Raw genomic sequence first — 23,143 nt, forward strand, 5'->3', positions numbered from 1 at the left:
TTATAATGTTACAGTAGATTTCTATTTCAAATAAACGCTGTTGTTTTGAACTTTCTATTCATCTGTGAATCCTGACAAATAAAATGCATCACAGTTTCCACAAAAATATGTTTGTTGAGCAGCAAATCAGCACATTAGAATGATTCTGAAGGATCATGTGACACTGAAGACTGGAGTAATGATGCTGAAAATTCAGCTGCGCATCACAGAAATAAATTACAGTTTAACAGATATTCACATAGAAAACAGCTGATTGAAATTGTAATAATATTTCAGAGTTTTTACTGTATTTTTGAGCAAATAAATGCAGCCTTGGTGAGCAGAAGAAACTCGAAAACATCACAAACACTGACTAAAAGACAAAGGATGCTCATGAGGCCTAGAGCAAATATGTGACCATAAGGGTCAGTTTTTAGAAATTGAGATTTATACACACATCACCTGAAAGAGAAATAAATGAGGTTTTCATTGATGGTTTGTTAGGAAGGGACAATGTTTGGCCAAGACACAATCTGAAATCTGAAGGTGCAAAAAAAAAAAAAGTTTTTAGTAATGCTTTTTTTAGTAAATTTTAGTAATTTTAGTAGAAATTACTAATTAAAAATTAAGTTTGATATATTTACTGTAGAAAATGTACAAAATATCTTCATGGAACATAAAAGCAAAATTGGTCATTTTGACCCCTACAATGTATTTTGTCTATTGTTATAAATATATCTGTGCTACTTAAGACTGGTTTTGTGCTCCAGGGTCACAAATGAAGATTTACAGTCAATTACAGTCTGCTCATATAAAACAAAGACACTTTATGACTTCACAGGGCTTGGCACAAAACAAAGTGGTTTTGTTTCGTTATTATACAGAAAAGGTGAATCAAAGACCCTTCAGATTAAAACAACTACAGTTCCCAGCAGCCATTGCGTTTCTGTTTCCGGTGACGCGTATGTAAACGGTAAATGAATATGGCGCCGTCCGAGGATCAACACGCGTGCGTCATTCCCGGAGGTTTTACTGGTAAAATTAGCGCTTGTTTTTGATCCACTAATGTTTAGATATTGTTGACTTTTATTGTAATCGCTCTGGAGGATAATAACTATCCCGTGATTCGCCAGAGTCGACTCGCGCTCGGTTCAGTGCAGCCGAATCGTTGTGTTGTGTTTCTCTCAGCTGTGCAGTGATTGAAATGTGTTGTTTGTGTTTGTTTGTGTGTCAGTGCTGTCGCTGAGGTTCAGTGAGGATGACGCTCATGCTGCTCTTCATCAGCTGTGTGTTAAAGAGCACCGGGTCCGGTCGGAGTCGAACACGAACAGACCGCTGGACCGAACACTGTTCGTGCTCAATGTTCCTCCGTACTGCTCTGAGGTCAGTCACAGTCACGTGATCACACAATACATCACCAATCACACACACAGATGATGTAGAGCAACACTTTAACACAATCCTAATAAACACGATGAAGAGCAGCAGAACATCTGCGTGTTTTCACAAACAAAGGTTTAGAATTATTAAAGTGCTGTATTCATTTAAAATATTATGGGGAAAACATCTGATTTCTCTGAACTTATTTGTTTTATATCATAGTACTGTTCTGTGAAATGTATTATTGTTATTATTTATATTTATTTATTCATTATGATCTATTTTTTATTTTGAATATAATTTAGTTGTTACTATAATTTGTGCTTATTTCAATCTGTTTTTTTTATGGGCAGCTTACTTAATTACAATTTGTACAATTACTATTTATTGGTTGTAATGCAATTGCTTGTTTTTAATGCAATTTTATTTTTAATATAATTTATCTTTTAATCATTTTTTAAATTGTTAACTTGATTTGTAATTTTTGTAGATAACCCATTTTAATTGTGTTTTTATTATCATTTAATGATGTATGTTTATATTATACTTTTTATAATACATTATTTGTGTGTTTATTTTTAATATAAATGTATTTTTAAACACATTTTATTTATTTATTTATTTAATTTATTTATACTAGGGGTGGGAATCTTTCAGTAATTCATAATTCAGTTCATATCAATTCTTGGGTTAATGATTGGATTAAATTTCTTTGTTCTTCACAATATTTCATCATTTGTTTGTGGGCATTGGACATCACACGCACCAGTAATTTAATACAAAAACACAGCAGTCAGTTGTTTGGGTTCTAGTTCTTAATAAATAAGTTACAGTGACCTCTGCCTTTTTTGTTCTGTCAGCATCATGTCATTATTAGTATTATATGAACTAGAAAATTGATTTTTGAAATTTGCAAATCGATGTGAATTGTTGAAGACTGAATTGCAATTCATATGTGAATCATTTTTTTTTTTTTTTAAATCCCACCCTTAATTTTTACTGTTTCTCTCTAAAACGATCCATTGGTTGATTGATTGTTGGTATCCCACAATGCAGTGTGCTCAGTTTGACCCTACACTGATGCATTCGTGAGTTGATTCCATTGAATTCAGTGATGCTGCTGCGTGTGGTGACGTGATCGTGTGTTTGTAGAGCGTGATGACAGACGTGTTCGGCCGCTTCGGCCCCGTCCAGTCAGTGGAGCTGAATGAGAAACCGGGAGCGTGTGAATCGAGCGACAGCGACGCGTCCAAATACTTCACGGCCAAACGCAGACAGGTGACGCCTGTACAGCCCAAACATGATCAACAACAACATCACTGAAACACTCGCTGAGATCACCAAACAGATTCCTGCTGAAAGCTATCACAGTAAGTGTCTGACAGTAAAGTGTCCCGGTGTGTTTCAGTGTTTCAGGGCGGCCTACGTCGTGTTCAGAGACCCGTCCGGTGTGACAGCAGCCAAACGTCACCCGCTGAACGTCCCGCTCGTCGTCTCCACAGCCGACGGACCCGTCAAGACCGGCATCCGCAGTGAGTGTGTGTGTGTGTGTGATGATGGTGATGAAGATTACGATGATGATGATGATGATGATGATGTTGTGTGTGTGTGTGTGTGTAGAGTGGATCCAGCAGTACTCAGACTCACTGATCCACACCTCGTCACTGCAGCAGGACGTCGATCAGTTCATGAATGACTTTGACAGACACAAGGAGGAGGTGAAACACACACTCACGCACACGCACACACTCACACACACACACACTCACGCACTCAAACACACACACACACACACGCACACACTCACACGCACACATTCACTTATGCGCTCACACACTGTAACACACACAGAGCCGTAGCTCATGAATTATTCATGATCTTGCCTGACAGGAGGCGGAGCGTCAGAAGGAGGAGGTGGAGCAGCAGCAGGAGGATGAGGAGGGCTGGGTGAAGGTGACGAAGGGCAGTCGCGGCGTGAAGGCCCGCCCACACAGCGAGACGGCCAATGAGAGGACGCTTCAGAAAGAGAAGAAGAAGAAAGAACGCAAGGAGCTGCTGAACTTCTACACGTGGCAGCACAGAAACACACAGAAACAACGTAAGTCTTGAGACGAGCAGCAGATCAACGACACACACACACACACACACGGAGAGTGAACGAGATCTGTCTGTGTGTGTGTGTGAGAAGCCACATCAAGTGTTTTAATAATCATTATTTATCTTGAAAATATCTTGGAATTGTGAGATGTAAAATTAGCATCCTTTTCTTGCAATTCTGACCTACTTTCTCACTTGTTTTCTTGTGATTCTGATCATGGTGTGTGTGTCTGTTTCAGATATCGCTGAGCTCAGGAAGAAGTTTGAAGAGGACAAACAGAGAATCGCTGTACTGAGAGCACAGAGGAAATTCAGACCCTACTGATTCAGCCTACCCACAATCCCCTGCCCCCGCTGACTCCACATACCCACAATCCCCTGCACCTGTTGGCTTGTACTGTCTGCTTCCTTGAACATTCATTTAAAATAAAGTCTGCAACAAGTCAAACGGCTGATGTCCTTTACACTTTTTTTTTTTTTTAAACTCTCAAGCATTCAGCATTTCTCACATCACACATCCATTTTTTTCAGAATTTCAGGTCCTGAATATCACAGACCTTTTTCTGGGTTGGGTCTTATGCCCTCCTGACTAAAACGACGCTCCATAAAACCCAGTTCCTAAAAAAAACATTGTACCAGGAGCCTCTGAATTCTTAATCTGGAGCTGCATGTAAGGGTTTTGGGGGTTTGTATTATTAATATTTGTGTATTTTCATTGTTCTTGTGTTTTATAGCAGTTTATTTTAACATTTCAATGCAAGTTCATTTTTGAATACAATTTGTACAAATTTTACCTAAAAAGTTCTTTTCTGATTTGTTTTTTTTTTTAACACATGCAATCATAAACTAAAATACATAAACTAAAATACATAAAATACATTTCTGTATTTATATATATATATATATATATATATATATGTATTTCTGCATTACCCATGAAATTAGTCATCACCCACAGCCCAGACGTGCTCTCGGACACTGATCTGTGCTCTTAGCGCTTTATTTCAGAATTATCACAGGCTGACAGAATGGTTAAAAATAGCATTTTATTTAAGGTGGAAGTAGGATGAAGACCCTCGATCGCGTCATGATCTAATCCAGGGGTGCCCAACCCTGTTCCTGGAGATCGACCTTCCTGCAGAGTTTAGTTCCAACCCTGATCAAACACACCTGTCTGTAATTATCAAGTGCTCCTTCAGATCCTGATTAGCACAATAGATTTTTTTTTTTGACATGCGCTCACTGCACAAATATAGAGTTTCTCACTGTTTGCTACTATACTCCTATACTGGTGGAAGGTTGTCATGTTCTACTTCACAGACGCCGTGGAGAAGCAGGCCGAGCTGACGGACCCTGGGTGCAGCAGCAGCGGAAGACATGAGAAATAAGAGTGTGTACTCACAATGTAAGTTAATGTATTTCACTAATAACCCTTCCTTTCAATTGTCTTGCATAAATTTTATATTAGTATGTTCACGAAAACATTCTAATTTTGTTTTGTATCTTGTTTGTGTTTTATATTCATGTTACGCCGTGACGTCATTTCTGTTCAGCCGGCGCTGCGTCCTCAGAACGCGTTGAGCACGCTGAGGACAGGTAAGCGGTTAGCGGTGCTGCTTTAATATGAGTTGTAAAAGTCACTGGAAGTTTTATTAAGTGCCTAATATGAAGAAATATTATTTGTAAGAGTGTTATAAATATACTAGAAAGTGTTCTATTAGTGGATGGATGAGATTTAACAGTTTTGTCGCTGAGTGCAGTTGTTTGAGAGTATGTATGTGCGTCAGCAGAGCATGGTGATTTTGATTGGTTGATTGGTTGACTCGTTTAATCTGTCCAGGTGGAAAAAAATCACAGAACAAAATCATTCCTCATTGTTGTACTCTCTCTCTCTACTCCATCCAGGTATAGTTTATTGTTCATTCCATTTACTATTCATGTTGTATCAATTTGTTTTCTATTCTAATTCATGTTTGATCTAAAACCAGATGCAGAAGATCCATATGTTGGATAAATGGTTGTAACAATTCATTTTGCACTGTTATTTGTAGCATGGTTTCATGTATTTTATTTTTGATATGTTATTATTGCAATGCTTACTCAGAACACGTTGAGAACGCCAAGGAGAGGTGGAAAAAAACGCAGAACAAAATCATTCTTCATTGTTGTACTCTCTCTCTACTCCATCCAGCATCTGCATGTTCCACATTAATAAACCTTCCATCAGCAGCAGTTCCCGTGGTCCATCTCTTCATTCGTAACACAACGCAGATCGTAACCGTGTCAGAGGAAGGCCGGTTACAAGTACTTGCACTGTCCAATCTATAAAGACTGTGTCTGTTCCTCGAATAGTGAGGTCAAAACATAAATTTAATGCAGGATCTAGAAAAATATCTGATCGTAATTAAACCAGAAAAAAGCAAAATAAAAGAAACCATTTTAAAGCTTGGGCTCCTAAACATTAGATCACTTGCACCCAAAGCAGTTATTGTGAATGAAATGATCACAGATAATAATTTTGATGTACTCTGCTTAGCTGAAACCTGGCTAAAACCTAATGATTATTGTACAAGCTTGAAGATACTCAAAGGGTTCGGTTAGGCACTAGTAGAAATGGTGGTGGGGGTGTTCTGGTTAGAGAAACTGAAGCAAGAAAGCGGATCCCAGTTAGAGGGTTTATTTGAATTATTTCTGCATGTATGAGGTAGTACATGCAAAGTGTGTGCACGTATATGTGTGGTAGGAACAACAAACATGCAGTAGTCCGTATTCTTGCACAAACGAACCAGAAGTCAATCTTTCCACCTATAGACTGCCCCTGCTGCTTGTTCAGGCACGTCTAGACTTGTCCAGAGACTTGTCCAGACCTGTACAAACATTATTTCTGTTATATACATAAAGACACCCCTAGGGGGCGTTGTTGGGCTTTCGGACATAGCTGCCCCCAAATGTTCCCTGGGACATTTGAACGTGGTAGAAAGCCCATCCTAGGTAGCAGGATTAGGGTTGTCACTATTCTTGAGTCTAGGAAGTGGGATTAACCAAACCACCGGCCTGATGTAAGTACAATCTTGAACCTGAACGGCAACTGTGCTTATCTGACCATCGGGTCAAGGAAAGGTACGGGTTATCTTGCCCACTGGCCAGAGGGCTCGTGGAAGTTGTGGGTCCATGATGAGCACTACCTGGTCAACCCTGGGGTTGTCATTATCCCTTTGCCATTTTTGTCTTTCCTGGAGACTTGGCAGGTAGTACTTGATAAATCTAGCCCAGAATTGGTCTGCAGGTATTTGACTATGCCTCCATCTTCTGGTTGCAAGGAGATTGCTGGAGACATAAATTACTTGTGGGAGGGATGAGTTATGACGACCCATCAACAAGATGCTAGGTGTGATCAGGTCTGGGTCTGCGATATCGGATGATACATAGCCCAAAGGCTTGGCATTCATAATGCCCTCCACTTCAGTAAGAACAGTGTGAAGGACAGTTTCAGGGACTGTCTGTTCCTTCAAGATGACCTTTAAAGCTTGTTTCGCCGATTTTACTTTGTATGCCTCTTTAATCTCTCGGGTCCCTCCGACAAAGTTGCTTGCCTCTTCTAGCTATAAATCTCCGTAAAGACATCAAGAAGGCATTGGAGTCAAGACTCTCAAGTAGGTCTAGATGGAGGCATCTGGTGGTCATACATTTGAAGACAATTCCCCATCTCTTTTCAGTTTGTCGTCCTATTTTTACTGTGAATGGTCGAAGCAGTCCATTCCAGTGGAAAAGAAAGGGGGCTTGTAAAGCCTAAGATGAGCTGGTGGGAGATTTGCCATCATGGGGATCTTAGTTTGGGCACGCCACCTTTGGCAGTCAGTACAGGTTGGTTGACTCGTTTAATCTGTCCAGGTGGAAAAAAATCACAGAACAAAATCATTCCTCATTGTTGTACTCTCTCTCTCTACTCCATCCAGGTATAGTTTATTGTTCATTCCATTTACTATTCATGTTGTATCAATTTGTTTTCTATTCTAATTCATGTTTGATCTAAAACCAGATGCAGAAGATCCATATGTTGGATAAATGGTTGTAACAATTCATTTTGCACTGTTATTTGTAGCATGGTTTCATGTATTTTATTTTTGATATGTTATTATTGCAATGCTTACTCAGAACACGTTGAGAACGCCAAGGAGAGGTGGAAAAAAACGCAGAACAAAATCATTCTTCATTGTTGTACTCTCTCTCTACTCCATCCAGCATCTGCATGTTCCACATTAATAAACCTTCCATCAGCAGCAGTTCCCGTGGTCCGTCTCTTCATTCGTAACACAACGCAGATCGTAACCGTGTCAGAGGAAGGCCGGTTACAAGTACTTGCACTGTCCAATCTATAAAGACTGTGTCTGTTCCTCGAATAGTGAGGTCAAAACATAAATTTAATGCAGGATCTAGAAAAATATCTGATCGTAATTAAACCAGAAAAAAGCAAAATAAAAGAAACCATTTTAAAGCTTGGGCTCCTAAACATTAGATCACTTGCACCCAAAGCAGTTATTGTGAATGAAATGATCACAGATAATAATTTTGATGTACTCTGCTTAGCTGAAACCTGGCTAAAACCTAATGATTATTGTACAAGCTTGAAGATACTCAAAGGGTTCGGTTAGGCACTAGTAGAAATGGTGGTGGGGGGGTGTTCTGGTTAGAGAAACTGAAGCAAGAAAGCGGATCCCAGTTAGAGGGTTTATTTGAATTATTTCTGCATGTATGAGGTAGTACATGCAAAGTGTGTGCACGTATATGTGTGGTAGGAACAACAAACATGCAGTAGTCCGTATTCTTGCACAAACGAACCAGAAGTCAATCTTTCCACCTATAGACTGCCCCTGCTGCTTGTTCAGGCACGTCTAGACTTGTCCAGAGACTTGTCCAGACCTGTACAAACATTATTTCTGTTATATACATAAAGACACCCCTAGGGGGCGTTGTTGGGCTTTCGGACATAGCTGCCCCCAAATGTTCCCTGGGACATTTGAACGTGGTAGAAAGCCCATCCTAGGTAGCAGGATTAGGGTTGTCACTATTCTTGAGTCTAGGAAGTGGGATTAACCAAACCACCGGCCTGATGTAAGTACAATCTTGAACCTGAACGGCAACTGTGCTTATCTGACCATCGGGTCAAGGAAAGGTACGGGTTATCTTGCCCACTGGCCAGAGGGCTCGTGGAAGTTGTGGGTCCATGATGAGCACTACCTGGTCAACCCTGGGGTTGTCATTATCCCTTTGCCATTTTTGTCTTTCCTGGAGACTTGGCAGGTAGTACTTGATAAATCTAGCCCAGAATTGGTCTGCAGGTATTTGACTATGCCTCCATCTTCTGGTTGCAAGGAGATTGCTGGAGACATAAATTACTTGTTCAATTCAATTCAATTCAAATTTATTTGTATAGCGCTTTTCACGATACATATCGTTGCAAAGCAGCTTTACACCAAATTGACATTTTTACTATATATGTAGTAGTAGCTTGATGTACATATGGTAGAGATGTCTGGTAAAGATCAATTAATGACGTAATCAAACAGACAAAGAACACTATAAATTTGTAGCAGAATTTGGTAGTGCTGTATGTTTTCAGGGTTGGCATCAGGGTTGGCATCATCTGAAGTCCTCTGAAGGGTTGGCATCATCTTTTCTTAAGTGTTCTGGATCCACACTGGAGCTTGTGAATTCCTAGTTACCATGGGATGTCAATCCCATGGCAAAAACAGAGAACAAATAGGAACATAATTAGCGTAGCTGCTGTTCAAACTAAGAAAAGGAAGGTTTGTTAAACCAGAGCTAAAAGATTAAAATGAACATTTGATCAGATATAACTGCAGAAAAAGTTTATGAGATGCATTATTTGAATGCTTGGCTAAAAAGATGTGTCTTTAATCTAGATTTAAACAGAGAGAGTGTGTCTGAACCCCGAACGTTATCAGGAAGGCTGTTCCAGAGTTTGGGAGCCAAATGTGAAAAAGCTCTACCTCCTTTAGTGGACTTTGCTATCCTAGGTACTACCAACAGTCCAGAGTTTTGTGACCTTAGGCAGCGTGATGGATTGTAGCGTGGTAGAAGACTAGTTAGGTACGCAGGAGCTAAACCGTTAAGTGCCTTATAGGTAAGAAGTGCTATTTTGTAGCTGATGTGGAACCTAATAGGCAGCCAGTGCAGAGACTTTAAAATTGGGGTAATATGATCATATTTTCTTGACCTGGTAAGGACTCTAGCAGCTGCATTTTGGACTATCTGTAGCTTGTTTATTGAAGATGCAGGACAACCACCTAATAGTGCATTACAATAGTCCAGTCTAGAGGTCATGAATGCGTGAACTAGCTTTTCTGCATCAGAAACAGGTAACATGTTTCGCAGCTTGGCAATGTTTCTAAGATGGAAGAATGCTGTTTTTGTAACATGAGAAATATGATTTTCAAAAGACAAGTTGCTGTCTAATATAACACCCAGGCTTTTGACTGTAGTGGAAGTAACAGTACATCCGTCTAGTTGTAAATTGTAAGTCAAGAGATTCTGTGTATTGTTTTTAGGTCCAATAAGTAATATCTCTGTCTTATCTGAATTTAATAGCAGAAAATTATTGGTCATCCAATCTTTTACATTTTTAACACACTCTGTTAACTTTGATAATTCAGAAGTTTCATCTGGCCTTGTTGAGATATATAGTTGAGTATCATCAGCATAACAATGGAAACTAATCCCGTGTTTTCTAATAATGTTACCAAGGGGCAGCATGTATATTGAAAATAGTAGAGGACCTAGTACAGATCCTTGTGGCACTCCATACTTCACTGGTGATAACTGAGATGACTCCCCGTTTAAATAAACAAAGTGGTAGCGATCAGACAGGTAGGATCTAAACCATTTTAAAGCCTGCCCTTGGATACCTGCATAATTTTGTAGTCGATCTATTAGTATGTCATGATCTATAGTGTCAAACGCAGCACTAAGATCAAGTAAAACTAGCAGTGAGATGCAGCCTTGGTCTGACGCAAGAAGCAAGTCATTAGTGATTTTAACAAGTGCAGTTTCTGTGCTGTGATGGGGCCTGAAACCTGACTGAAATTCTTCATAGATATCATTTTTTTGCAAGAATGAGCACAGTTGAGCACATATAACTTTCTCTAAAATTTTAGACATAAATGGAAGATTAGAAATGGGTCTATAATTTGCCAGTTCACTAGGGTCTAGCTGTGGTTTCTTAATAAGAGGCTTAATAACCGCCAGCTTGAATGGTTTAGGGACGTGACCTAAAGATAACGATGAGTTGATAATATTGAGAAGCGGTTCTTCTGCCACAGGTAACAATTCTTTTAGTAATTTAGTGGGTACGGGATCTAATAGGCATGTTGTTGGTTTAGACACAGTGATGAGTTTATTTAACTCTTCCTGTCCTATAGCGGTAAAGTACTGCAGTTTTTCTTTGGGTGCGACGAAAGAAGTTGACATATTAGATGCAGTATAATCTACATTGGTTATTGTATTTCTGATGTTATCTATTTTATCAGTGAAGAAATTCATAAAGTCATTGCTATTAAACTGTAAAGGAATATTTAGCTCAGGTGGTGTCTGGTTATTTGTTAATCTAGCCACTGTGCTAAATAAAAACCTTGGATTGTTTTGGTTATTTTCTATGAGTTCGCGGAAATGCTCAGCCCTAGCAGCTTTTAAAGCCTGTCTGTATCTGGACATACAGTTTTTCCATGCAATTCTAAAAACTTCCAAGTTAGTTTTTCTCCATTTGCGCTCAAGATTGCGAGTTTCTTTTTTGAGGGATTGGGTATTACTATTGTACCATGGTGCAATACGTTTTTCTCTAACTTTTTTCAATTTGATGGGGGCAACAGCTTCTAACGTATCGGAGAAGATGGTGCCCATATTGCTAGTCATTTTGTCTAGATCCTGTGTATTAAGGGGTACACAGAGCAGTTGAGATAAATCAGGCAGGTTATTTGTGAATCTATCTTTGGTGGCTGGAACAATAGTTCTGCCAAGACGATAACGCGGAGCCCTACAGTTAATATCAGTGATACGCAGCATGCACGATACAAGGAAATGGTCAGAAACATCATCACTTTGAGGTACGATATCTATATCAGTAAGATCAATTCCATGCGATATAATTAAATCTAGCGTATGATTAAAACGATGAGTGGGCCCAGTGACATTTTGCTTAACTCCAAAAGAGTTTATTAGGTCAGTAAACGCAAGTCCTAACGCATCATTTGTATTATCAACGTGAATGTTAAAATCTCCGACAATTAGCACTTTATCAAAATTAACCAATAGTTCCGAAAGGAATTCTGCAAATTCTTTTAGGAAATCTGTATATGGCCCTGGCGGTCTATACACAGTAGCTAAAACAAGAGATAGGAGAGATTTCTTTTGCATATCTGGCAGAGTAACATTAAGCAAAAGTATTTCAAATGAATTAAACCTGTATCCTGTTTTCTGAGTAACATTGAAAATATCACTATATATTGTTGCAACACCACCACCACGACCACTCTGACGGGGCTCATGCTTATAGTAGTAGTTTAGTGGAGTAGACTCATTTAGACTAATATAATCATTAGGTTTTAGCCAGGTTTCAGTTAAGCAGAGTACATCAAAACTATTATCTGTGATCATTTCATTCACAATAACTGCTTTGGGTGCAAGTGATCTAATGTTTAGGAGCCCAAGCTTTAAAAATGGTTTCTGTTCGTGTATTTTGCTTTTTCTGGTTTAATTACGATCAGATTTTTCTAGATCCTACATTAAATTTACGTTTTGACCTCACTATTCGAGGAACAGACACAGTCTTTATAGATTGGACAGTGCAACTACTATCATTTAAGCGTTCAGAACAAAAGCCATCGTAGCAATCATATAAGAATGTACTCACTAGTCAAATGGAGCGTAGCGTCCTGGAGATGTTGTCCGACAGCAGCTCCGCTCCGACTCTGCTGGGGTGCAGGCCATCAGCACGGAAAAGCCTAGGACGCTCCCAGAAAAGATTCCAATTATTAACAAAGAGCAGTTTCTGTTCTTTACACCATGTCAATAACCATTCATTTAGAGCAAGAAGTCTACTGAACCTTTCGTGCCCACGTCGATACGTGGGAAGGGGTCCTGACACGATGATCCTCGTCGTGGGCGACGTGCTGCGAACCGTCTCGATCAGGCTGCTGAAGTCCCTCTTCAGAACCTCCGTCTGCCGCAGCCTGGTGTCGTTCACCCCGCGTGCAGGACGATCGCGCCGACGCTCTCGCCGTCCTTCAGGATCGCGGGTATCTGCGCAGAAACATCGAGAACGCGAGCACCAGGAAAACAGTGGGTGTGGACTTTACCTTTAGCTAAAGTAGCACGTACGTACCGGACAATGGAGTCTCCGACGATCACAGCGTCGCGTTCCGTCTCGCGGAGGGGAGCGAAGCGGTTCCGGGTGGAGATCTCGAAGACCGGAGGCGGCGGAGGGGGCGAGGTCCTCGGCCGGGGCCTGGCTCGCGTCTTCCGCTGCTGCTGCACCCAGGGTCCGTGGTGTCCCGGCGCCGGAGTGAAGGACATCTGGGAAGATCGCGTCCAGGGTGCACGGGAGCTGTGCAGAGAAGCACACGGAGTAGAGGTGGTCAGAGTGTTAGTATCACGCTGTATACTCACCCGGGAGGACTCCAGAGCGGCCCTCCGCTCTCTCAGCTCCGTCTGCCGCACCAACAGCTCCTGGATCTGCTTCTCCACGGCCTCCAGCTCGAGCTGCAACGAGTGCAGCTCGAACGTGTCCTCACCTGCACTCAAAGGTGGACACAAATTCGCCATTAAAGCAAGTAACAGTGAGTAAACAATGGAAATGTGTGTAAGCAGTGTGTAAACAATGCAAGCAGGATTAGCGGCAACCACGCTGGTGCTGCTAACGGGCTATAAGCTAGCGACTCCGGAAATCAAAACAAAACTAGTGATAACAAAGCAATCCGGATGTTTTAGTTGTAGAATACAATAGGGGGTATATTCACACGTTATAAGAAACAAGAATGATTGTGTATAAAATTGATTTTGAATTGAAAAACAGACAATAAGAAATTAACTCGACGGAGCGCAAACTCTAAGCGTGCAACCGCAACAAACGGGAAGTATTTAGAGAAACTTGTGGGAGGGATGAGTTATGACGACCCATCAACAAGATGCTAGGTGTGATCAGGTCTGGGTCTGCGATATCGGATGATACATAGCCCAAAGGCTTGGCATTCATAATGCCCTCCACTTCAGTAAGAACAGTGTGAAGGACAGTTTCAGGGACTGTCTGTTCCTTCAAGATGACCTTTAAAGCTTGTTTCGCCGATTTTACTTTGTATGCCTCTTTAATCTCTCGGGTCCCTCCGACAAAGTTGCTTGCCTCTTCTAGCTATAAATCTCCGTAAAGACATCAAGAAGGCATTGGAGTCAAGACTCTCAAGTAGGTCTAGATGGAGGCATCTGGTGGTCATACATTTGAAGACAATTCCCCATCTCTTTTCAGTTTGTCGTCCTATTTTTACTGTGAATGGTCCGAAGCAGTCCATTCCAGTGGAAAAGAAAGGGGGCTTGTAAAGCCTAAGATGAGCTGGTGGGAGATTTGCCATCATGGGGATCTTAGTTTGGGCACGCCACCTTTGGCAGTCAGTACAGGTGAGCTGACATTTCTTGATGGCTGCTCTGCCCCTCAAAATCCAATAGTGACGTCTATGCTCTGCAAGGACTCTTTCTGGTCTGGGGTGAAGAAGATTGGCATCATATTCCTTAATAAGGAGTTTGGTCAGCTGTTGATGGGGATCAAGGACTATGGGATGTAGGGCATTAAGGTCTATATGTTCAGCATGACGTAGTCTCCCTCCAACCCTAATTAGTCCAGTGTCTTCATCATATTCAGGAGATAGGGATATCAGCCGGCTACTGGGTGATAATGGTTGGTTTGATGAGAGAGCCTTGACCTCCTCTGGAAATGAATCCCTTTGGGCTTGCTGAGACGTAATCCTTTGCTTCATCGCAATTGGTGGAAGATTGAGCTGCCCCGTGGAGGCATGCCACTGTGGCTTTTACCAAGTCCTTCCAGGTCTTATACTGATCTGCGTCTGGGAGTTGGACATCAAGACTAGTACAGAGGTGGAGACAGAGTGCTGATTTCTTTAATTTGGTATCCAGTTCAGGGTCAGCAGCCCGGCATGTTTGGCCAGGAGGCTTCAGATTGATACAAGAAGTCTGGTCCATTAGCCCAGCGACATGATTGTGTCAACACCTTCAAGGATTTTCCACGGGTTATATCATCAGCTGGGTTATTCCCAGAATCCACATACCTCCAAGAACTAATGTCTGTGAGGGACTGGATTTCAGCGACTCGAGTCCCTACGAAGACCTTATACCTGCAGGAGTCAGACAGCAGCCAATGAAGGACTGTGGTGGAATCTGTCCAGAGAATAACTTGCCTGATGGTGACTGTGAGCTCCCTTTGGAGGACCTTAGCGATTTGTGCTCCAGTAAGTGCTGCACTGAGTTCAAGTCGTGGCATTGACATTTGTTTCCTGGGTGCTACACATGAACGAGCCAGCACAAATGAAACGTGCATATGGCCATTCTGGTCTTCTGTGCGTAGATGGGATACTGAGCTGTATGCTCTTTCAGATGCATCACAGAAAATCTGCAGGTCTCTCGTGAACGTTTCCTCGTGTACTTGAAATGGCGTGTAACATCTGGGAATCTCTAGCTGTTTCAATTCGGACAATTCCTGTACCCAAGTTTGCCATCTGGTTTGTAGGCTGTCTGACTCAATGAGGTCATCCCATCCCAGGTAAATTTTCCACAGGTCCTGAACAAGTATCTTAGCCTGTGTGGTGAATGGGGTTATGTAGCCAATGGGATCGCACTGCGATGCCAATACCTTGTAAATGTTTCTCAAGGTTGGTCTGTGGCATTCCATTTGGCGAGGCTTATAACCCAAGGAATCACAGAGACAGTTCCATCGCAATCCAAGTGTGCCTTCTAAGAGATCTGGAGTGTTTTGGGATAACCAGAGCTCACTGCTTTGTGACCTTGCTTCTGATGGAAGGTGCTCAATGACTTCTGGCTTGTTACTGGCCCATTGGCGAAGATCGAACCCTCCAGTAAGTAGCAATTGCCTTAGGCCATCTACTAGAGCTCTGGCCTTGTCTATAGATTGTGTACTTTGAAGACAATTGTCTACATAGAATGACTGGGTAATGGGGTCAGTTTCACCGTTGTCGTAGGCTACCTTTTGCAGAGCATATATAGCACAACAAGGACTGCACGTTGTTCCAAAAGGTAGGACTTGCCACTCATAGATCTTTGGCTGCTCAGTTCTTTGCATGTTTCTCCAAAGGAAACGCAAGATCGCCTTATCATCTGGCAGTAGGCGAACTTGGTGAAACATACCTTTCACATCTCCACTCACAGCTATGGCATGCTGTCTGAACCGAAGCAGAACTCCAAGCAAAGATGGACCAAGTATGGGACCAGGAATAAGATGCTCATTTAATGACTGACCCTGATACTGGTATGAACAGTTGAACAATCCTGTTTATGCCATTATGTGTCACTATATGGTGTGGAATGTACCAGGATTAGGTGGACTTCTCAGCTTCCTGATGGGAAATTTCTGCCACGTAGCCAGCCTGCTCTAATTTCTTCATCTCAGTGCAGTATGCTTCCAAGAGGTTTGGATCTTTGTCTAGTCTCCGTTCAGTCCTATGAAGGGACGCCAGCACTGCCTCCTTTGGGACGTTAAGGGTGACAGGATTCAGCCGCCTAAGCAAAGGAGTGGCATATTGTAGAATGCCATCCGCCTCTACCCTGGCAGTATGTGTTTGAAGTAGGGTGAGAGCATGCTGGTCCTGTTTGGACCTAGTGGCTGTTGTTTCATTAATGTAGGGTAGAGTGTCGGTCTGCCAAAGACGCTCAACATTCTTGAGTAGCTCAGGATTCTGAGCATCTATAGAGATGTTCAGACATTGTTGATGACAGGGAGCAGTTTGGTTGCACCCGACAGGGCCTTGGAGGGTCCAGCCAAGTCTGGTGTGAACAGCTATTGGTGCATTAGGAGGTCCCATTCATATGGGCTGGACCGGTACAAGTAAGTGAGGCATGTCTGATCCAATGAGTAGCAAGGGTTGTGCTCGCTCAATCTGTGGCAATGGTAAGGATTGGATATGGGTATATTTGCGTTGGAGAGCAGCTATTGGATAAGAGTGTTCAGACAGTCTCAGGTTCTCTGCAGTGAAGGCATGATTATTCTGAAACGTCCTAGCTGGTCTGTTTAAAGGTGACACCGAGAGGGAAACGGATGCTCCATTTAAGTGCAGTACATCCTGACGTATTGTACATAGGGTGAGTGTTTCAGGCACTGTGGTGTGGTTTAGCTGTTTCACAGCCTGTGGCAATACAATGCTACGTTCGGAGCCATCATCTAACACTGTACATGTCTCCATGGCTTTATCTCTGTATTGCAGTAGAACCTTGCTCAGAAGGCGATCAACCTGAGATCCACACATTAACTCGTAGCCATTTGGGCCTTCTAGAGTCCTAAGCATCCCTACCAATGGATGGATGGATAGGACAAAGTCGTCAAAGGCTTCAGCATCTCCAAACTTTACAGTGGGAGCATTCAATATGGCACCTAACTCACACTGGACGAGTCGGCGTGGTTGTCCATATTTATCTTGTAGTGCCTGTAGTGCAGCGGTGTACGGCCGGGGATCGTGCATGTATGCCTTGGCGAGCTGGAGTGTACTGGGGAGCTTTAAGTGATCTAGGAGCACTTGATACTTGTACGGTTCACTTAAATGCTGTTGGTTATTCATTAGATTGTCCAATGCCATTTTGAGCAATGCAAAGTCACTTTCGCGTCCAGTTTCAAAGGTTGGTCTGACAGGTTTTGGGATACCGTAGGCAGAAGCAGCTAACATCTCTAGTCCAGGTGCCTGTGCTTGAGGTATATAGACTGCTGCCTGAGTTGGAAGGGCAGGGGATAGAACTGGAGGATGTGCTGGGAATGCCAGTGAAGTGGGAGGATACAAGACTTGGTGAGAGTGAGGATGTACTGGAGCTCCTAAGGCTATAGGACCTGGAGGTGGAACAACTGAGGGGGGCACACTGACAGCAGGTAACTGATGGTAGGTTATGGACTGATGGACTGAGCTACTGCAACAGGGGGTGATGACCATGTCACTACATTAGGTTGACGCAAAAGTCCTGGGCGCCGGAGGTAATCTGCACCACCTGTGGTACTGGATTAGATAGAACTGGGGCCTCAGAGGTTAAAGGGGTAGGTGGTGGTGTGGAAAGTCCCTGCATTTCCTGGGCAGATGATATAAAAATATGGCTAGTAGTAGCTCTCTGTTGAGGTGGGCTTGCTCCAGATGATGCCTCGGGTAAATGGCTGGTTATGCTAGATTGAGATCCGGATTTACTAACATCATGGGTGTCCTGTGTAAGGAGCGAGGTGAATAGTTTGGCAACCTCAAGCTCATTTTGTGCTTTTTTAAGACGACGTTGTGTGTCAATTCGTTTGGCCAGGGCTTCTCTGGCCTTGAGTGCCTCTCTGGCTTGGTCATCAAGTCTCTGACATTCCTTATATGCTGTAGCATCTTCTTTGATCTGACGTCCGGTTAGAAAAACTGAAGCAAGAAAGCGGATCCCAGTTAGAGGGTTTATTTGAATTATTTCTGCATGTATGAGGTAGTACATGCAAAGTGTGTGCACGTATATGTGTGGTAGGAACAACAAACATGCAGTAGTCCGTATTCTTGCACAAACGAACCAGAAGTCAATCTTTCCACCTATAGACTGCCCCTGCTGCTTGTTCAGGCACGTTTATGTTCATTATTAATCTTTTAGCTCTGGTTGAACAAATTTTTCTTTGCTTAGTTTGAACAGCAGCTACGCTAATTATGTTCCTATTTGTTCTCTGTTTTTGCCATGGGATTGACGTCCTGTGGTAACTAGGAATTCACAAGCTCCAGTGTGGATCCAGAACACTTCAGAAGAGATGATGCCAACCCCTCAGAGGACTTCAGATGATGCCAACCCTGAAAACATACAGCACTACTGAATTCTGCTACTAATTTATAGTGTTCTTTGTCTGTTTGATTACGTCATTAATTGATCTTTACCACACATCTCTGCCATATGTACATCAGCTTGACAATCATCACTAGTAAGCTACTACTAAATATATTGTAAAAACTTTAATTTGGTGTAAAGCTGCTTTGCAACGATATGTATAGTGAAAAGCGCTATACAAATAAATTTGAATTGAATTGAATTGAAAGGAGAGATTATGACAGGATACACATTTCACTGTAAAAACAAACAAGTTGATTCAACTTAAAATGTTGTGTTAAATAAGCTAAAAAACATATATTGTTTAAACATATGTTGGAGTTCCTTAAACCTAGAATTAATAGTTGGGGTAACAAAGGTGAAGCTGAGTCAACTTATAAGTTTTTAGTTAGCCCAGCAAGATGACAAAGTTGTACTAACCTAAATGCAAGTTAAAACAACATAAAATTAGTGAGATCAACATGACAAGAAAGTTGTGATAACCTAAATCCAAGTTGAAACAACATAAACTTAGTGAGACCAACAAATGTTTAGTTGTTTAAACTAACCATTTTGTTGAATAAATTTATAATTTTAAGTTGTGCAGACTGAATAAAAATTGGCTAAATGAAGCATCTTGCTGAATCAACTTATATTTTTAAGGCAGCCAGGTTACCTTTTCAAGAATAGTTCATCTTACTTGTAATGTTAAGTTCATTCAACTGGTTGAACTATGCAATTTGCCCACACAACTCAAGTTTAAATTCATAATTATAAGTTGTGCAAACTGAATAAAAATCGGCTCAACTAAGCATTTTGTTGAATAAACTTATATTTTTAAAGCAGCCAGGTTACTTTTTCTAGAATAGTTCATCTTACTTGTAATGTTAAGTTCATTCAACTGACTGACAGCTGGCTGAACTATGTAATTTGCCCACACAACTCAAGTTTCTATTTTCTAACAGTACTGCAGAAAACAGCCTCATGGACACTGAAGAACATGCAGAAGGCTATTTTATTTGAATTCAAAATAGACAACCTCAACCTTAGTATTACTGTGTTTAGTATTAGAACTTTAAAAGCTAACTTTAAAAAACATAAATAAACATTGACATTTCATTTCTGTATAACAATTGCAGTACATATTTACATTCCTTTCATTAAATCACATTTAATCAAAAGAACAGATTAGGAATTCTAAATTTCTTGCGGAGTAGCATGTTGCGTAGCCCATAAACACACTAAGAACAGCTGCTCCCACCAATGTTCATGAAAAGTTTTTGGAGAACATCGAAAGTGTGCTTCATGTGTTTTGGGTAATCAGTGTTAACGATGTAAAGACCACCTATCCAAAGCACAAATGCTTTCAGGATGTCACAGATATCGTGAGGTCAAGACGCTCTTCCAAAATGATGCCAACGTCAATTGTTTCTTTTGAAAGCATTTCCCATTGCTCCTCCTCAGTCACAATCAAGATGTCCATTTCCTTCACTAATTCTTCAATTTCATGAGATGCCTGAAAAAGCAACAAAAAAGAATTAATTCTTTACATGCAAATATAACAATTGAATCAATATAGAATACTACTGTGCATTACTTTAACTATAGTAATACATTCTGTTAAAAATATTTAAAAATAATAATAACAACAACCTCAACAAACAACAATTAAGTGGCAAAGTAAAAAAAAAAGCGTTAAGTTACATGAGCATGGCTGGGAGTATCAGACCAACTGCAACAAGTACTTTAATTTCCAGAATATAAGGGTGTTTCAGCACTAGCACTTTTGGTGTGCACCAGGTTCTGTTGATGTTACAGTTTGGTTCATTTGGATGGTGTGAACTCTTAGTTCTATCATTGTTTATCTGAAATCGTAGCCATTGGGGATTTATGAAACTAGTTGCCAAAATTCTACTGCTGCTAGTCGATGCAAAAAAATACCAGTCGTTCAATTTTTTATTGGCACATTCTGACATATTTTGCTTCACAGTTTTACAAAGACTATATTCAAAGTATTGTCACTTTAATGTTACATTTTACATACAAAATATTTTTAGTAAATAAAAATGTACTTATATTATCAGTCTTGCTCACACATTCACAAGAGCATCACGACACGTATGTGGTGCTGATGTAGAACATGCATGCGCTGCGCCTTGTTTACGAGCAGAGGAATGCACACATGCATCGATGAACATGCATCGAGGACTGAAAAAAACTAAATTACATTTTTTAAATCTAATATAAAATGACATTAAAAATTACAATAGCAACTAGGGGTGTTATGGTATGTGTATTAGAACCGAACGATTCACGGGGGGAAATTCTAAATGGAAGTGGTCATCCATATACCCTACTCCTTCAAAGGGCAGAGCCCTTGGAATTTAGACTTTGGAGCGAATGGGCACATGCATGCCATTATGTAGATATTTGCAATACACTTGGCAAAGGGAGCAACGTAATTTCCTCATGACCTTCAGCTGGCATGTTTCCGTGACAATGCAGCATGGTGTCCGTCAGCAGATGTCACTGTTTTATTGGCACAGAAAATGTCTTTTTGTTGTTGTTAGCATTACTGTTGCAAATAAACATACATTTAATGTTTTAAATATATAATATATAATAATAAACGGAGCAATTCCAATAGGCCCTAAAAACTAATATAAAACTTTTTAAAATATAAACTGTATGTATATTTGCAACAGTAATGCTAACAACAATAAAAAGACATTTATGCCATTAAAACAGTGACATCTGCTGACAGACACCATGCTGAATTGTCACGGAAACATGCCTGCTGAAGGTAATGAGAAAATTACGTTGCTCCCTTTGCCAAGTGCATTGCAAATATCTACATGTGCCCTGCTCGCTCCAAAGTCTAAACTCCAACACTCTCAAAAAAAAGTACAGTTTTGTTGCTGGGGCTGGTACTATCCCTTTAACACTTTTTGGCTTTTTTTAGTATTGTGAATGTACCGTGTATCATGACATACAGTAAGTACTGTGTCTATTACCAGGAACACATCACTGCAGATTGCTGGTATTCAATTTGGTCACCCACTACTATAATGGCAAAAGTCATGTCCTGGATGAATACCTCGAGAACCTGTGTGCTTTAATAAAAACAAAGGGAAGCCTTAAACTATGCCTTATAGTATTAATTCACAAACTCCAGTAAGTATGTGTACTAAATAAATACATTTACTTACAACTTTGTCCAAGCTGTACAATGTGACAGTCATCCCTTGTCTGCATAGCACTGATGGATACAACTGCAAAAGGACTTGCTGAGGTCCAGCCACAAGATCGTTGAATTCTATGCTGATCTTCAGTGGTTCTAGAATAATATCACAAACATGAAAAATACAGAAACATGTTAAAACAACACTAAAAATAAAAATAAATAAATCTTGACAGAGAAAGCCAAATGTCATTGCAAGTTTACGTTTCAATTACCAAAACCCCATTTTACAATACAGAAAAGGCTTTTAAACTACATAACACAGGAAATTAGAACAACCAAAAAAATAAGCTAATTTTACACATTTGTGACAATCCTAATCGCAGGGCTGTTTATACAAGATATACACCTTTATTGTTATTCAAAAACCTATAGTTTTATGTGTCCGGTGAGGCACTTTAATAACAGAGAGAAGATGCCGGTTTGTGTCAGAAATATCAAATATACGCGCTTCAAACGAACTCTGAGGGAGCTGCTCATTCGTTTCTTATAACATGCATAAAAGTGACAATTCGAGTAGTAATCTTATTTTAATCGTTCATAAGTTATTTTTGTCTTTTAATTCTCTGTTCTAAATCCATACATTTGCTCGTCCCTCTCCATCTCGCGCTCTGCATGAACAGTCTCTCTCTAGTAATACATACCAAACTGTATATTTATCATTCTCCACATAAAGCCAGCTCAGTACCGCATGGGAGTATACTTGGTATAACATTTATATCGAAAATACTATGGAACCCCGTGTATTCTGAGACTTCAGAGTGCCGCGAAAACAACGAGAAAATACGACGCGTTAAACCATACTTGTACTCTTCTTAGACAACATACGTAAATATACATATATAGTGAACCAATAAATACAAATATTTACAAGACTGACCGTATATTAATGCAGCTTTGCTGTGGGTTCCGGTGAGGCATATGTTAACTGAGAGAGTTACCGGTTTGTGTCAGAAATATCAAATATACGCGCTTCAAACGAACTCTGAGGGAACTGCTCATTGTTTCTCTTATAACATGCATTAAAATGACACTTCGAGTAGTAATATTGTTTTTCTCCCCTTAATTTTAATCGCTCATAAATTCCTTTTTTAAAATTCCCGCCGTTCTAAATCCACACAGTTGTTCGTTCCTCTCCGTCTCGCGCTCTGTTTGAACGGTTCTCTCTCTAATGCAGCACTGGCCTCAAATAATACATACCAAACTGTGTATTTATCATTCTCCATATAAGTTAAGCTAAGTACCGCAGCAGAGAATATAACATTTATATCGAAAATACTGTGGAACCGTGTGTATTTTGAGGCTTAGAGTGCCGCGAAACTAGTACATATAACCAACTAG

The 23,143-nt window shown here is 40.7% G+C and overlaps 2 protein-coding genes across 2 annotated transcripts in view; one reads left to right on the forward strand and one right to left on the reverse strand.

Annotated features, from left to right (window-relative positions):
* LOC127162127 (GTPase IMAP family member 5) overlaps positions 1–23,143 on the reverse strand; it is a 269,255-nt gene that overhangs the window by 186,703 nt on the left and 59,409 nt on the right. The gene's annotated exons all lie outside the window — the stretch shown is intronic.
* Positions 924–3,915, forward strand: rrp7a (ribosomal RNA processing 7 homolog A). Its single transcript, XM_051104805.1, has 7 exons — positions 924–1,014; positions 1,214–1,362; positions 2,512–2,637; positions 2,768–2,891; positions 2,980–3,077; positions 3,250–3,457; positions 3,696–3,915. Exons 1-7 carry the CDS (start codon positions 957–959, stop codon positions 3,779–3,781), a joined length of 849 nt encoding a protein of 282 aa, XP_050960762.1. The 5' UTR covers positions 924–956; the 3' UTR covers positions 3,782–3,915.

This window comes from Labeo rohita, chromosome 3 (assembly GCF_022985175.1).
Source record: "Labeo rohita strain BAU-BD-2019 chromosome 3, IGBB_LRoh.1.0, whole genome shotgun sequence".
In the NCBI taxonomy this organism is placed as follows: domain Eukaryota; kingdom Metazoa; phylum Chordata; class Actinopteri; order Cypriniformes; family Cyprinidae; genus Labeo; species Labeo rohita.

Bases quoted from the DNA above. Each gene is read 5' to 3' on its own strand.
- rrp7a (XM_051104805.1), top strand. From the start codon at position 957: ATGAATATGGCGCCGTCCGAGGATCAACACGCGTGCGTCATTCCCGGA. The intron at 2,892-2,979 runs GTGAGTGTGTGT...GTGTGTGTGTAG, and splicing joins CGTCAAGACCGGCATCCGCA to AGTGGATCCAGCAGTACTCA. The intron at 3,458-3,695 runs GTAAGTCTTGAG...TGTCTGTTTCAG, and splicing joins CAGAAACACACAGAAACAAC to ATATCGCTGAGCTCAGGAAG.